At 37.5% G+C, this 15,175-nt stretch overlaps 1 protein-coding gene across 2 annotated transcripts; it reads right to left on the bottom strand.

Annotated features, from left to right (window-relative positions):
• Positions 1 to 14,808, bottom strand: LOC135686129 (uncharacterized). Of its 2 annotated transcripts, XM_065202305.2 has the most exons (7): positions 13,324 to 14,014; positions 9,157 to 9,216; positions 8,250 to 8,531; positions 7,412 to 7,480; positions 6,442 to 6,504; positions 5,420 to 5,449; positions 1 to 4,533 (listed from the first exon to the last, which is right to left on the bottom strand). In XM_065202305.2, the coding sequence occupies exons 1-7, from the start codon at positions 13,669 to 13,671 to the stop codon at positions 4,516 to 4,518; spliced, it is 870 nt and encodes a 289-aa protein (XP_065058377.1). In that variant the 5' UTR covers positions 13,672 to 14,014; the 3' UTR covers positions 1 to 4,515. The 2 variants fall into 2 exon arrangements, with proteins under 2 accessions (XP_065058377.1, XP_088964985.1); XM_089108859.1 differs by lacking the exon at positions 8,250 to 8,531 and having other exon boundaries at positions 13,324 to 14,808.
• Between the last annotated feature and the right edge of the window lie 367 nt (positions 14,809 to 15,175).

Raw genomic sequence — 15,175 nt, 5'->3', positions numbered from 1 at the left:
TTTATATTTTTTTTTTTTTTTTTTTTTTTTTTTATTTTTATTTTTATTTTTATTTTTATTTTCAACAGCAAACCCTTTTCTTCCGCATGTTTGCCAACAACAGCACAACGCTTTTCTTTGCCTGTTTGCCAACGACAGCAAGCGTTCTGTTTTATTTTTCATGCTTGCCAACGACAGCAAACGTTTTGTTTTTATTTTACATGTTTGCCATCAACTGCAAACACTTAATATTTGTTTGTTTGTTTGAACCTATAAATTTGCATTCTGCCATCAACAGCAAATGTTTTCTTTTATTTACATGCTTCCCAACAACTGAAAACGCTTAATGGTTTTTCTTTTCTTTTATATATATATTCGCATGTTTGCCAAACAACAGCAAACGTTTTGTTTTGTTTTGCATGCTTGCCAACAACTGTAAACATTTGGTTTGTTTGTTTTTTGTTCACCTTGCCTGTTTGCCACCAAGAGTAAAGGCATAACTAGACGTGTTATGGCGACAACAGCAGACGCTTTTTTATGTATGTATACGTATGTATAGCCCTGGAAAACTATCTCCATATTTTATTTGAATATATAAACCATAACAAGAAAACATTTCGTATTTACTATGTGAATTTCCATAAACGCAGCACACTATCTCCATATTTCATGTGAATTTATGAACCATGGCAAGGAAGATTTTGCATTTGCCATTTGAGTTTGCATAAACACAGCAAACTGCCACTATATTTACCATTGCAGTTTGCATGACAGAACAATTGACATATTTGCATTTATTAAGAAACATCACCACAGTAAGCTATCTAGGTATTTACCGATTTATATTGCAAACATTGGTTCTGCAGATTCAGCTTATATGTTTTAGATTCTGCAGATTTGTTGCAAAGCCACAGTAAACTATTCTACATTTACCAAGCAAAGTGTGCCTAATGTTAGTAAATTCATTGTAAAATGTAAAATAGATTTGCATAACTACAGCAAATCAATTCTATATATATATATATATATATATATATATTGAGCAAGTTTAGTATTAACAATATAGCACGTTTTACATTGTTGAACCAAGAAGTTCGCTCTCGACAAAAAGGCTTGCCTAAAGTAGCAAAATACAGCTTGCTCAAACCAATCAAATTTGCACCAGAACAAAAGTGGGCACACAATGCATTCATAAATTGGCAATAACAACAAACATTTGATGCATTTGCCGATCATGATTGATGAAAACAGAGAGCAAAGTTGCCAGCGCATTTTTTCTAAATTGTTTAGCTCTGCTGCTATACAAATTACACCAAAATACCTGTATTACAATCAGTTTTTTTTTTTTTTTTTTTTTTTTTTTGGTTGAAAATAAAGCGTGTAGTTAGTTGGAAGTTTGTTGCCATGGTGACTAGTGACACTTATAATAATGTAATAAGATATGAACAATTTTTTTTGCGGTACAGAATTTGAAAATGGCTTTGAAAAAAGCAAACATTTTACAACATACTTAAAGCTTTTTCGTCTGACACTCCTCAGAGCATAAAACGTCAGAATAGGTTCCGAAAAACATGTTTGAAAAATATATACCCAGTTGTGGATCGAAATAGGCCAATCAGAAAAACGCAAGCACAAGACCGGTATAGTTGACCAATCAGTGCCGCGAGCCTAAAGAAAAATTACCAATGGAGTCCAAGAGAGAAAACGAACTCCTTTTGTCTACACAATGGCGGCTTTTTCGTTTTTATGTAGATTGACTCCAAAACTGCTAGATGGAAGGACGACCAGGCTCTGCCAATTATCCGAAACATGTCGTCGTTATAGAGTTTTGCACAATCTGGGTTGTCTAAAAGATGTTGACCAATGGCAGAATCACTTGTTTTAACAGTGTTTAAAGATATCTTCAAAATGCAACAAAAGCTACTATTTCAGCATACGGAAAGTATACGGATTAAAAAGCAAAGTGCAGAGAAATGTCCACGTGCCTCAGATCCACTCTAAGTGTTCCTGCACATTCTTGCAAAAATCTCTAACAAATCTTTTTAATTACCGTAACCAAAAAGGACGTTCACCGAAACCGAAACCGAAGGGCATGGCCGCAGGAATTTTCTGAACGGGGTCCTGTTTTGTCAATAACCACTGGGCACAAGCCGGCTCAAGACGGCCCTGCTTTTTGGTATCATCTTGCTGTAGGCAATATTTCCATTTTGTTAGGAAGAGTAATCAAAGGAATAGACCAATTTGGGTTATCTAAAAACAGTAAACTGGCAATCAAGATGTTCCAAGGGGCATTGCCGAGACCGCAGTGTTAAAAATGTTATGTAACTCGAGCGAAGTTTTGGTGCCAGACTGAGGTGAACACTACCGTGAGGGCCCACTAAACCACAGCCAAGCAAGCAATGTGATATTACCAAAACAATGAAAACAATCCTTAGTCAATTTATTGATTCATTTGATTATTGATTTTTGTTGAAACAAGATCAAACTGATATTCGAACTTTACAGGTGTGTTTGCGAAACTAAAGTATGAAGGTTAGAACACTGGGAGCAATATTGGGATCGCTAAACGCTTACTATGACCATACTGGCAGGTTTGTTAAACCACAGTATGACTGCTTTGAACGGAGGGCGGCAGTGTGATGCAGCCAAAGCAAGGGCCTGCTGAATTGTTTGCAATGCCGATGGGTGTCATTTAATTGGATCTTGATACTTTTAAAAGCCTAAAACAACTGATCCTAGATGGACCATGTAACGTGTCCAGAAAATTTTGCTGGCATGACTATATAATTTTAGGCTAGTGTTAATTTCCTCCACGTAAATATAAAATAACGGGGCAGTTTGCCACACACCCCTTACGCCAACAATGACACAACAAAGATACTATTCGCTATTGAGGGGATTTTAGAGACGGCGTTTGTTGAATCCCAGATGAATGGAACCAAGGACGCCTGCGCCAGGAGAGCAGCTAGAGCAGTTGCCCCTGACCTCGCGAAATTGAGCATTTTTCTTTGTTTGACTATTGTACGGGCCATTGTTTTGCCCTTTTTTCTCTACGCTTTGCCCCCGTTGCCATCTCTGAGTACAGGCATCCTTGCCTTGGACAAGAACATGACAGGGTAAATTAGTTGAAAGAATAAGAACAAATAACAACAAGCAGGTATTCGTGGTGGATGCGTTTGATTGGGCGGCCTGGCATGTGGCTTTACCGAGAGGCAGCACTGTGGTCTTTGAATACTGCCCCCTTATTTTGTTGTATTTATGGTGGAGATTTGAAGCTCCAGGGTTGGTATGATGAAAAGCGGCAGGAAATAGTGGATCGAAAATAAAAAACAAATAACCTACAAACCATGCTACAGCCAATGTAGAAAAAAAAATGCTGGTACAACCTTTTCTCTGGAGCACGTGATAGAATCGAGATGCAGGGTAACTGAAACTGTAATAGCAGTAGACAGCAGCCACTGAGCGCTTGACCTGAACTGCTATAACTTTCGATAACTCTGCCAAGGCCCAGCAACCAGTACCTGCAACTTTCCAGCCATACTATGACAACAGTAAGCAACGGTCGAAATCATGACCATGATCAGCGTCCGGCCATTTGACGGTAGGACTATGTCCTTTATTAGCGGGTTCAAAATAAGTTACACTTTCGCAGAATAGTTCACTTCTCTACAGAGAAAACGCGTACAAACAACGCGTGAGTCTTGCTGCAAAATATGACATGACCCTAGCTGCATCACTGTACTTAAAGAAATATGCCAGGAAAAGACCACCTAGAAAATACCACAAGGTGATTAGCAAATAGCTAAGGTAACATGATATCCACAGCCTACTAAGGATATACGTGTGGGACCACCCGATTCTAGAAAAGGGGAATCTGCGCACTTTCCCCGCGGGTATTAACTCGAATTAAACGATTAATTCCCATTATAATTACAATATAATTACAGAATTAGCAATTAAAATGTCACAATCATAATAAAATTTACAAAATCGAACTAATTACACTATTCACATAAAAAATATACACAGGCCAGAACTGACGTTTTTGCTATCTAAGGATGAAAATCAAATCGAAGAATTTTTAAAGGCATGCAACGACTTTCATGTGATTTTCTTAAGTAATCGTTGAATAAATTGCCTTTTTATTGCTAAGAAGTAGATGAAGATAAATTGCAACAGGAATTAATTTCGAAGCTTGATATAAAATACTTGGGAATTGCTCAAGAAAGAAAAGTCGAATGAAATGAACGTCTCTTTGTAATGACATCAACTTGATTCGGTTCTGTTTTTAAGATTTTTGAAGAACGAGCTAGCTGCATCATCAAGGGCCATGAGAATCATAAATTTGTGCCACCTATTTGAATTAAGAATGTAGCTTTGACAGCATTCTCGAGATATTAAATCAAGGCGTTTATTTCATAAAAATATTACTTTTACTCTGCAATACTGCATCATTTTGTCGGAGATCAGGGCTTTTTCCCAAACTTTTCCATTTTGTGGCCTCTGTATTATTCTTCTTTCCGGGAACTGATTTTCTCAATTTGCTTTTCTCACCTGAAAGACGCAACAAATGAAAGTAATTTCAAAGTTTGCATTGAAGCATTGCACTGAAGCATTGAAGCATCAAAGTACCATCGACTTAGTTTATCGTTCAATTCATCAGCAAATAATTAGATGAAATATTGATGTCTTTGTTCTTCAAACGTCAATTGCAAAACTTTTGCGAGTTTGCTAACTTATTGTGGCTTTTCGTTTTTAGTTTAGCCTATAAATTTTCATAAACAAAAACCGTGTTTTATTCTGTTTAAAAAAGTAGATCGATCAACTGCCTTATTGTGACCATTTGTAAATAACCAATCCTTCAATTTTAAGTTCCCACTACATACAAAAAATGATTCAGTATGCAGTAATTAACAAATATTATATAACAAGACAACAAACGATGAAAAAACAGAAAATCACAATGGATAAATACAGAAAATTGATAGAATTTGTGTGGAGAGGAATTTCTTGAGGAGGAGCTCTCTCAATGGATAAACTAATCGAGGAGAGAGCACCCCCTTTTCTAAGTTTTGGTATCATCTCTGAGAAAAAGGCAATGAAAATGCAAGAGGTTCACATTTTCTTTGGGTGGGGCTTATTAGCTGTTTTTTCAGGGAAGATGCTATTTCAAGGAGGACTCATACAAGGGCTTTACGCTATTTTCATATCAAGCCAGATATTTCCAGGAGTTCCAAATATAAAGTTGCCAAAAGCTCAAAAGTTTTCATTCAATGTTGAATTTACTGAAAACGACTGTTTGCCGGTCTGTCATATATTGCTCGATGACGTATAGGCAGATCTGTAAATGCTTTTGGTTCATTGGTTCATGTATTTCTTAATCGCAACTCGAAAAAGCATCATCAAAGAAGAAACAGAAAACATATAAATATTTCTTTACCTCCTTTATGTTTTCATACAGATGCTCATCCTGAAAAGAAAGAGATTTGGCTTCAACTGCTTTTGTCATGACGCATAAGCTTCATTTCACTGATTCGTAACCCTAACTTTCAAATTATTTGCTATTTCTAGTGAATTCCCTCAAACGATGACATTGATAGATCTTCACTTCACAGCAAACACAACAATTGTGTGCATTTGTATTCCCTACCTAATGCATTTAATTCGTAAGAGGATACATCGGAGAAATCTGCTAATTCTATATTTTGGTATGTAAACTCGGGCGGAAAATATTACAAAAGAATTTATACACATTTATGCATATTGTTTTGGGATCTGAGTTTTTAAAAATTCTGAGACTTTTGGAGCACAGGAATTCCATTAATTGCATTGCATTATAATACTTGTGAGTTACCAGTGGCGGATTTAAGGGGGGCAACTAGGGGCAGTTGCCCCTCCCTCACCGAGTTGAACCAAGTCTGGTGCCTCTTTTTGGAAATTGTTTGGCACAATAATTGTGAAAATTTCCTTTAGAAGGTGAATATAGAGCCTTCTGTCAGTAGTTAAAGTCTGAAATTGTTGTACACAGCGTACTCTCATCACAAATTTCTGAAAATTTTTCAGCGCCCCCACCACCAACTGCCCCTCATTCAATTTTGTTCTTGATCTGTCCCTGTGAGTAACAACATTTTATTGATCTGATAATAGTTAGATTGTTTAGTAATACATCAAATGCAATTTTATTCACTTTTTCATTCATCTAAAATTGGAAGTTTTAACCCTCTTACATCAGAATGTATCCTTTTTACATACTTCATAGATGTTACAACTTTGAGCTCATTTGTCTCCCAGGAAGCAGAAGAATTAAAGCTTTGGCTTGAAACTGATTTTATGAGATGAACGTCCTTGCAGAATAATTGTTCCAGTTCCCGTTTAAGAGTCTTCAGATATGATTTGTCTTTGGGAAAGGAGCTTTACTTAATTAAAAGTTTTAGAATGTTATTACCAAACTGATATACTCACGACTCCCTGGTAGGATACAGGGCGTGCAGTTCTGTCTATAACGACATATTGGTCTTCAATTTCCTGTAAATATCAAAAAGCACATTTCCTGATATAGAGCACCAAAGTGTGACGTCATCAAAAATCTTTTTTTTAAATTTCTTATATTCGACTACATGAAGAACTCAATTAGATATGTCCAAAATAAGATTTGGCCAATAAAAGATTTCAAGTTTACTAACGAATTACTGTTATTCTGGCAGCCAATTTATAATGAATTTAATAGATTTTGCATATTTAGATGTATTTCATGATTCTCTTACAGATTATGAGATCAAAATCCAAAAATTCTAAAAATGTATTTCTGGGACGTCATCACTTTGGTACTCTATTAAGGGACATAGAAATAATCAAATTTTTAATGGATTCGATACGGCGCTTATCGAAGACAAGAATAAAATAGAGGGTAGCATTTATCATAAAATGCCAAGTATACTTGAGATGTTGCCCCGGAAATTATTTACAACTAGGGGAATGGCTTTACACGAAAGTATTTTAGGTAAAACATGTAAACGATTAAAATATTGGAGCCAAAATTACCCAAAATTACTATTAAACTTTTCTTTTTAATATGATAATTGTATAAACCCTCTTCAAATTACACCTTTAGCGTTTATTTTCATTCTGTGTGAAATGAGAGGCGGTTTTTTTGGAGCGAGAGGCGGTGTTAAAATTTTCCCTGATACTTAACAGCCTCGATTACAAGAGAACAATTCTTTTGCAGATGCATGCCAAGTCTCCTTCTCAGTTAACGCCTGCGCCATAATTTTCAGGCTTCAGCTCATGTGCGGGAGTTAGCCTTCTGCCTATTTCTATTCTGTGCTTTTGGTTCCTAGCAATTAGTTGAAAGGGTTCCTAGAAACATGTATGCTTTCAATACAGATTCATAATGATTGCATAATGAAGGATTTGCTACTCTGAAATGACTTACTTTTTGGAGAGCAGGAGCGCCAGTCATTGTTTCATAGAGGACGTCATTTTGAGTTTGATTGATTGCATCCTAAAATTAAAAACACGTTGATCAATACACATTTCTCCAAATTACTGACTATACGCATAGATTCTATAGATAGATTCTAAATAATTTGCAGAGAGAGATTCACATTTAGGGATCAACAAATTGGGCTGTGGGCTAGGGCTCCGGGGCACTGGGGGTACCTGTCTCCTTCTTTTCAGTCACACTCAATACAGCCCCTTATATGAAAGACAGCGAGATAACTTTTGATCCACTTACAGCAACAACGGCGTTATAAAAATATATTCTTGAGGGAGATAAGCCGAATGGATTGGTTGCAACGGTGCTTCCGCGATAGAAGTTACCGATAGAAGGTACTCATTGAAGTATTGTAAAGAATAAGGACTCACCAAGATTGATTGAACCAGGATTGACAAAGCCCTGGGTCGCTATAGAAGGAATTGGCCCAAAGGTTTGAATAAAGGAGGGTGCTGGGTAGGAATCTAGATGGTTAAATTAGGGGTGGTAAAGATTGGGCGTGGCTATACAAAAGAACGATTGAATGGACTGACTTGCTTGACTGAGACTGAATATCACTGCCTTGATGCTATTGTATTAAAATTATTTTTAATATATCATGATAAGTGGGCCTTCTGTCAGTAGCAAGGGCAGGAAACTGTTGTATACAACTTACTCTCGTTAGTAATTTTTGAAAATATCTTAGCGCCCCCTTTATCAACTGTTTCCACTTTCCAGTTTGGTCCGGATTAACCCCTGCTTCAAGCAGTATATCTTTTCAAAGATTGAGACCCACCTCAGGCAGGCGTTCATATTGACAATTTTCCCCACAATGACAGTTCATGCACGAACACCAGTGACATCTTCTCTGCATCCAGCAAACAAGTAGAATTCCTAGTGCAAGCAGGGACTCAAGATAGGCCAAGGATTCTAACGAAGCAACAAACCACATGCCATCACCACTCTTACCATTTCTTTCGTATACCGCTGCCTCAATATATGTAGTAAGGTTGCAAAGGCATAACCCAAACAGTGCGTACAAAAAGCACAAGGTTCCAACACAAAAGTTAGCAGCATTCTAAAAAGAAAAATTGACGTTGAATATATACAAAATGCCACCTTGAAAACTTGATTCGCTTTAAAAAATGCACGGATCGCTTATCAGATATGTCTACTCCACGAAGCAACTATTTCAACGGGAAACTAAAATTTACTATCCAAAAATGATATCAAAATAGTTAAAAAAAATTATCTGGATTCAAAGATCGTGTTCATGTTTCTTTTTTCAATAAAAGGGGAAGAAGGCTGTTTGAATACAACAAGTAAAGGAATCCAATACTCAGCTATCGTAGACCTAAAAACCTCCGGGATCTATTGGTTCGTGCAAGAATAAAAAGTGACTTTTATCCGCTGGGATTTACGGACCTGTGCCTGGGAAATACCCTTTAAGTTTGATGGCTAAAAGCATTGAAAGGAAAACCTGTATCAGAAGCATCTGCAATACTCAACATTAATTGCTCTATAATTTCCAAACTCGTTATCAAGGTGAGAGGAGGATACTCATTCTAATGGTGCAGTCAAGGTGCGGTGCGTATAAACATGGGCATCCGTTTGTCAGTATTTCAGCACAAGTATTTCAGCGTCTACTGTATATGTACTGTAGCTCTTCATATTTCAACCACTTTATAGGCTTTTCTGCTTACCAGAAAGTGGCTTTTGGGTTTCAACGCTGAGGATATCCCAACAAAGCCATTGATGATCATCTGAAATTCAATTGAAATATCATTTTTAGGCATTAAGCCAACCATCACATAATCGAAGGAAGAAAGTAGAAGAAGAGTAACAGACCAGGATTAGTTGCTTCTACAATCGACCAAAACTCCTAAAAATCCTTAAATCACCTCGCCTAGTCTGTCCTCTTGGCGGCCCCCTGGCTATTAAAGTTACATGATGTATAAATTCAATAAAAACCTCATCTGGAAAGAAAACAACTTCACGTTTAGCCTAAAAAGGCAGTTGCTGAGTTAACAAACAAGTAATCGACCAAGAAGTAAGTAACCAACAAAATTCTATGTATTAATACATATTATTAAGGTTGGTGATTGGGAGAGGTAAAGACAATTTTGGAGGTGAAGCTCGTATTCTAATAACTTACGAATTGAACAGCTTATAGATAGCTCAGCATTTGTGAAAGGAATATATTTGCCATGCAATGCTAAAAAAATTAAAGTTTTCTAAAATTGAATATTGTGCTTGGTCACAAAATAGGTACGGCCTAGTGGTTGGTGCCACCACTCCAAGCAGTCGTTTGCTAAAATTATGGATAGACAATATTCTTTGCTTTTCTATCATATTTTTTTAATTGACGTCGATGTTAGCAAATTTTAGTTAAGTGAATATGATAATATGATATACTGTTTGCTATATATCTTTGGCAGTGATACCATGCTATGAGGAGGTCTGTTGAAAAAATGTTTCACAAAGCAGAGTGTCTGCCAAAATGGCAGGTAGTGAAATCTTGATGCAATGCTGCCAAGTCTGGATCATTCTTAAACCATCGCTATCAGCATTGTTTACTTTTGTGGACCTGGACTTCTACAGACCAATGTCTCTGTGCTGTCCCTTTAGGCCAAACAGCCCATCCTAATGTTCCATTCTTGTGTTTTCACTGCAGTACAAACGGCTTACTCGTGGAATGATTTTGAAATGTACTTGGCAAAAACAAAATGATTTTTTTAGTAAAAAATAACTTTACAATCTTCTCAATGTACTGCCTATTCTCTGTCCTACCAAATTTCACTTCAGTTCTTGTAGTGGATTCATCTCATTCGCACGTATCAACACAACAACATTGTCCCGCAGCTAAGCATGTGACCCACCCCCTTTATAGACAGAGGCAGCAGACACTTTTCACACTGACAGTGTCTGCTTTGGTGCCATCAAAATAGATCAATTGAAAGCAACAATGGAGAGTGCAGCAAAATGCAGTAAATATCAGCATTGTCTCTTCTCAGCTTTTTTTATAAATGAAACAGGGCCGCCGAGAGGGGGGACAAAGGGGCAAATTGCGTAACGATGTTATAGAGTAACAATATCTATTTAAAAAATAGTATTAATCAAACGTTGCAAAAGCATGTCTAAAAGAAGAACAAAGATTTAAAACGATTGCAAGAAATGCGTGCAGGAAAAACCCTGAAACGCATTTTGAGCTATTCTGGAGGGTGGTCGCAAAAATGTTCTCTCGTGTCTTCGTGTTTGCCCCAGGGCCTCCAGTTAGTATTGAGGAAGAATTTAGGGAGAAAATGCTAGAATTCAATTTTAATCCATGCTGTAGCCCCTCCACTTTCCTTCTTGAAGTATATTATCAAAGTTATGGCAACAAATATAATGATGGCAAACTAACATACCACACCGCGCCACAGAGGGTCACGGGGCCATGGCCTCCCCACTTTTTCGCTAAATGATTGATCAAAACCAGCTTGAAGTATTTATGACGACAAACCTTTAGATTACAACAAATACATTGAACCGTAGTCCCTAGGTAAAGCAGGCCAGCAAAATTATTGCGACAATTGGGGCTTAAGTAGGGAGAGGAAACTTTCTTTACATTGCTGGCCCCTCTAGTTTCAGATCAGTGGCGAGGGCCCTGTCACAAGAAAATATCTTTAATGGGGTGGAAATATACATATGTTTATTGTAACTGGAACGCTGTTTATGTGCGACTTTGTCGTGAATGGATTATTTTTTATTGCCATAATATGTATGTGGACTTTATTGAGGACTTTCATCATACTGGACATTTATAGATTTATAAAATATACTGTTATTTGGTTGCATTGCAAATAGTTGGTTTGTCAAACAGTTAATTCCATTGAGGTTCAACTCGTTCGAAATTGGGTCTATTTTTGGCACGTTTCCTGTAACTGTTTGTTTAAGTTTTCATGTAATTTTCATGTAACTGCAAATGTCAATCCATTTTCAGTTCAATACAATATTTGCCTGTGATTTACATAACTATTCATCTGGCCCGCCGGTGCAGTAAGAATTTTATCTATGGCCCACCGAACTATTAAGTGAAAGGTAGTCTGGTGTCTCTAATAGAAGGGGGGCTGTTTATTCCGACCAATTTTCAATAGAAGGGGGTGCTAATAGAAGGGGGCTGTTCATGTCGACCAGTTTTCAATAGAAGGGGGTGCTAATAGAAGGGGGTGTTCAAGTTGGCCAATTTTCAATAAAATGTAAACAAATTTCAATAGCAAAGGGGAGCTAATAGGTGGATGTTAGTAAATCTTTTTATTAAAAGGCAGTGTCTTAGGAGGATTCCCTTCAATTTACGCGTTTTGTTCTCATAGACGGGAGTCTACTCTTTTTTAAATATCACATCGCTTTTCAATCTTCTGCGTGTTTTTTTTATAAATCACATCGCTTTTCAATTTTCTGCGTGTTATGGTCATGACGGATTTGCGAAATTTAACATAAAGGGGGTGCTAATAAGCGACGGGCCGGGGGGCAAATTCTTCTGAAAATAATACACGGGGGACAGTGGCGGATCCAGCCAAAAATCTGACTACCGCCGAAATGAGATAGAGGGTTGACCACACCCTTTAGACCACACCCATTTCTTGGTCACACCCGGTTTTCTAAAATGATTATTGCTTTCTTTAATTTCTATTGTAGACCATTTTCAAGAGACAAGCGGTGCTTTACTGATATTTCATATATCCTTACAACAAGCTTGAGAAGAAATAAATAATCTTATTCAATATTCTGAGGATGGATATTCTAAAAAAAATTTACGGCATTTAGACGAGGAACACCATAGAATTAAAAAAAGATACATTTGGCAGAATTTTGAAGTGTCGCCTAAAACTCGCATTTAGTCGGACAATTACTTATGAAAATCAGACCTGTTGGAAATTACAAGTTTAAAAAGCTAGATAAAATTTGCAATTATTGAGAGCAATTTTTGTTAAACAAAGAATCATACTTTTGGCGAATATTGTGGGCCTGACTTTTAATTTAATATTCTTTTAAAATATATTCCTACGAATAGTTGTGTATTGTACAGATTAATGGGTCACATCGGCTTTGAAGTTACAGTTTGCCCACTTGCAGAATATGTAGGCATCCCCCCATCTTTCTGTAACGTTTGAGCCGCGTTGAGCGGCAGTACTACTCAACCCCCCATCTGAGCGGTAGTCAACTCGGTTGTTCATTGGTTGTCAACAAAATTTGTATGCATCCCCCCAGGTTGACAGTGATTTCTGACGATTTGATTGGTTTAGGCAGGCTGACTACCGCTCAGTGCAGCTCGAATCCGCTCTACACCGACTCAACCCCCCTAGCTAGCAAGCCATGATTTCATCATCCCCCCATGCTAGCCTTCTATTTACAAACATGTGGCTCGGCAATTGGCACGCAATTTCCATAGCGATAAGGATTAAAAAATATTTCTGTCTCTGTGGAAATTTCAGGCATGTTTCTAGGAAGAAAGGCTTGGTTTGCAGCGCGATCAAATATTTTCAATAATTAAATATGGTTTAATTGAAGTAGTAGGATAAACATGAAAATGATCCTTGTTTCTATAATTTTTTGAATAATCTGACTACCGCTCGAGCGGTAATGGCGGTAGTCTGGATCCGCCACTGGGGGAGCCCGTGTATTAGAGACACTAGAGTAGATTGCCAGGGATAATATCTTTTTTGAGAAACTAGTACTTTGCATCATTTCCATCTTGTGGCTTGAAAGAATATTGGATATTGTACAGATTCTAAAGTAATTTTGTGGGCAGAACCATAATAATTTGGCTGAAATAATTAAACTGAAAAAAAGAAGTAACATTATAGAGTTTAGGAGTACTTTATACTCACTGTTGCTCCATTACCAATTATTATGTAGGAAAATATTGATATATTTTTGCCATCCTGCACCAACATTTTCTCAAAAATGAACAATTCACTTGAGTTATCTCCAATCCTGCAAAGATTATTTTCCACAGTTGTTGTGCCAGGATAATACCACGCAAGACAAATGAAGGTAATACCTAAGGTAAGCTGCAAGATTGCAAAGCATTTTATCGCTTTTTTGTGGAATTTTTTCCGTCCACTCTCTGCTAGGAGTATTTGCCGCTCTTCGCATGAACTCATATTGGATCGATAAAGTTCTTTGCGCGCCTGTTTGCAAAGCAAGCGGGAGAATTTCATGTTTCTACTTGCCATTGAGAGCTAACGGGAATCCCCTTTTTAACAGCAAGCTCATGTGATTGTCTGCTCTGTAATTCGAGACAAAGAAGATAGTGGAATGCTCCAAATGGACTGGATCCAAGTACCCCAGTCTAAAAATAGCATTCGGGGGCAAATTTGAGTTAGGGTCTGACCCCCATCTTTTTCAGCACATCAAATTACTAAGGTTTGCCAAAATTCAGTCATTTATCTTTATTTGCAGTGGAGTTATGATGAATGCTCAAAATGGACCGGGTCCAAGTACCCCAGTCTAAAAATAGCATTTAGGGGCAAATTTGAGTTAGGGTCTGACCCCTATCTTTTTCAGCACATCAAATTACTAAGGTTTGCCAAAATTCAGTCATTTATCTTTATTTGCAGTGGAGTTATGATGAATGCTCAAAATGGACCGTGTCCAAGTACCCCAGTCTAAAAATAGCATTCGGGGGCAAATTTGAGTTAGGGTCTGACCCCTATCTTTTTCAGCGCATCAAACTGGATAGGTTTGCGAAATTTCATGCTGGTATCACGATTTGCATGATAAATGTTATAAGAGCCCCCACTAAGAGAAACATTAGGAAAAGTAGAATGTTTGCTCAAATTTCTATGGTGTTTTTTAATATTTGTTTCAGGTTACTAAACAAAAACCATTAGCATATATAAGGGTAAGATTGTTCTCAGAATGTTTTACCATTGTCAATCATAAGACTGAAGGTGGTGCTCTCTCATCATTTGAACCATTTATTTTTGGGCAGTCGATGCGCCGACGGCAAAGACGGCCATAAATAAAACCCCTACCGTTTTTGAGGGGGTTGAGAAGAAGAACAATGGCCTTCTTCCGCCGACTAGCAGCACCTTGTTCATGCAAAAAGTCGCAAGTCATACGGCCTTTAACTAATGCACGAAGAAAAAAAAATCAAAATGCATGTAAAGAAAAACCCCTGAAGATATCTAGACATGGGTTGGGTGGGCAGGGTCGCAAAGTAAAAACCTTCCTCTCCAAAGTCCAACTTCGAGTTGTCGTGCAACGTGTGAGAATGAAACTGTGCTAAGACAAAGTTTATATACCCAAGGCCAATGCACATTTGCACGCTTGTTGCTATAGCCATATAAAAGACACAATGTAAAGCTTACTCGAGCACTGCTACAATTACCCTGGGAACCAGACTCACTATATTATATAGTGAGTCTGGTACCCAGGGTATGCTACAATAAACACAAACTCCACAATTGTGCAATCTGTGCCCAGGGGGGGGGGGGCACTTGGCACACAGACATACGGGGGGGTCAGTCCGATATTTTTGGGTCAAATGTTTGCCAAAAGTGATATTTTTGGGTTAAGTATTTGTCAGAAATGATATTTTTGGGTCCTGTGAAAATAGTAGATACAATTCTGATATTTCTAGGTATCAAATTTAGAAACACTGATATTTTTAGGTATTCGTGAGATTTCCATATCCGTATCAAATGTATTGTTCATGGATCTAATTCGCTGAGGTTT

Source organism: Rhopilema esculentum, chromosome 6 (genome assembly GCF_057945365.1).
Source record: "Rhopilema esculentum isolate cy_ngs chromosome 6, ASM5794536v1, whole genome shotgun sequence".
Classification (NCBI taxonomy): Eukaryota; Metazoa; Cnidaria; class Scyphozoa; order Rhizostomeae; family Rhizostomatidae; genus Rhopilema; species Rhopilema esculentum.
The sequence above is the reverse complement of the archived record's forward strand: the minus strand, read 5'-3'. Positions and strand labels throughout refer to the sequence as shown.

What these genes read in the sequence shown, in the direction of transcription:
- LOC135686129 (XM_065202305.2), bottom strand. Translation starts at nt 13,671, where the DNA reads ATGGCAAGTAGAAACATGAAATTCTCCCGCTTGCTTTGCAAACAGGCG. An exon ending in TAATTGGTAATGGAGCAACA is followed by an intron (nt 9,217 to 13,323) that starts GTGAGTATAAAG and finishes ATTGAATTTCAG; the next exon opens with ATGATCATCAATGGCTTTGT. An exon ending in CTGTATCCTACCAGGGAGTC is followed by an intron (nt 5,450 to 6,441) that starts GTGAGTATATCA and finishes CTTTCTTTTCAG; the next exon opens with GATGAGCATCTGTATGAAAA.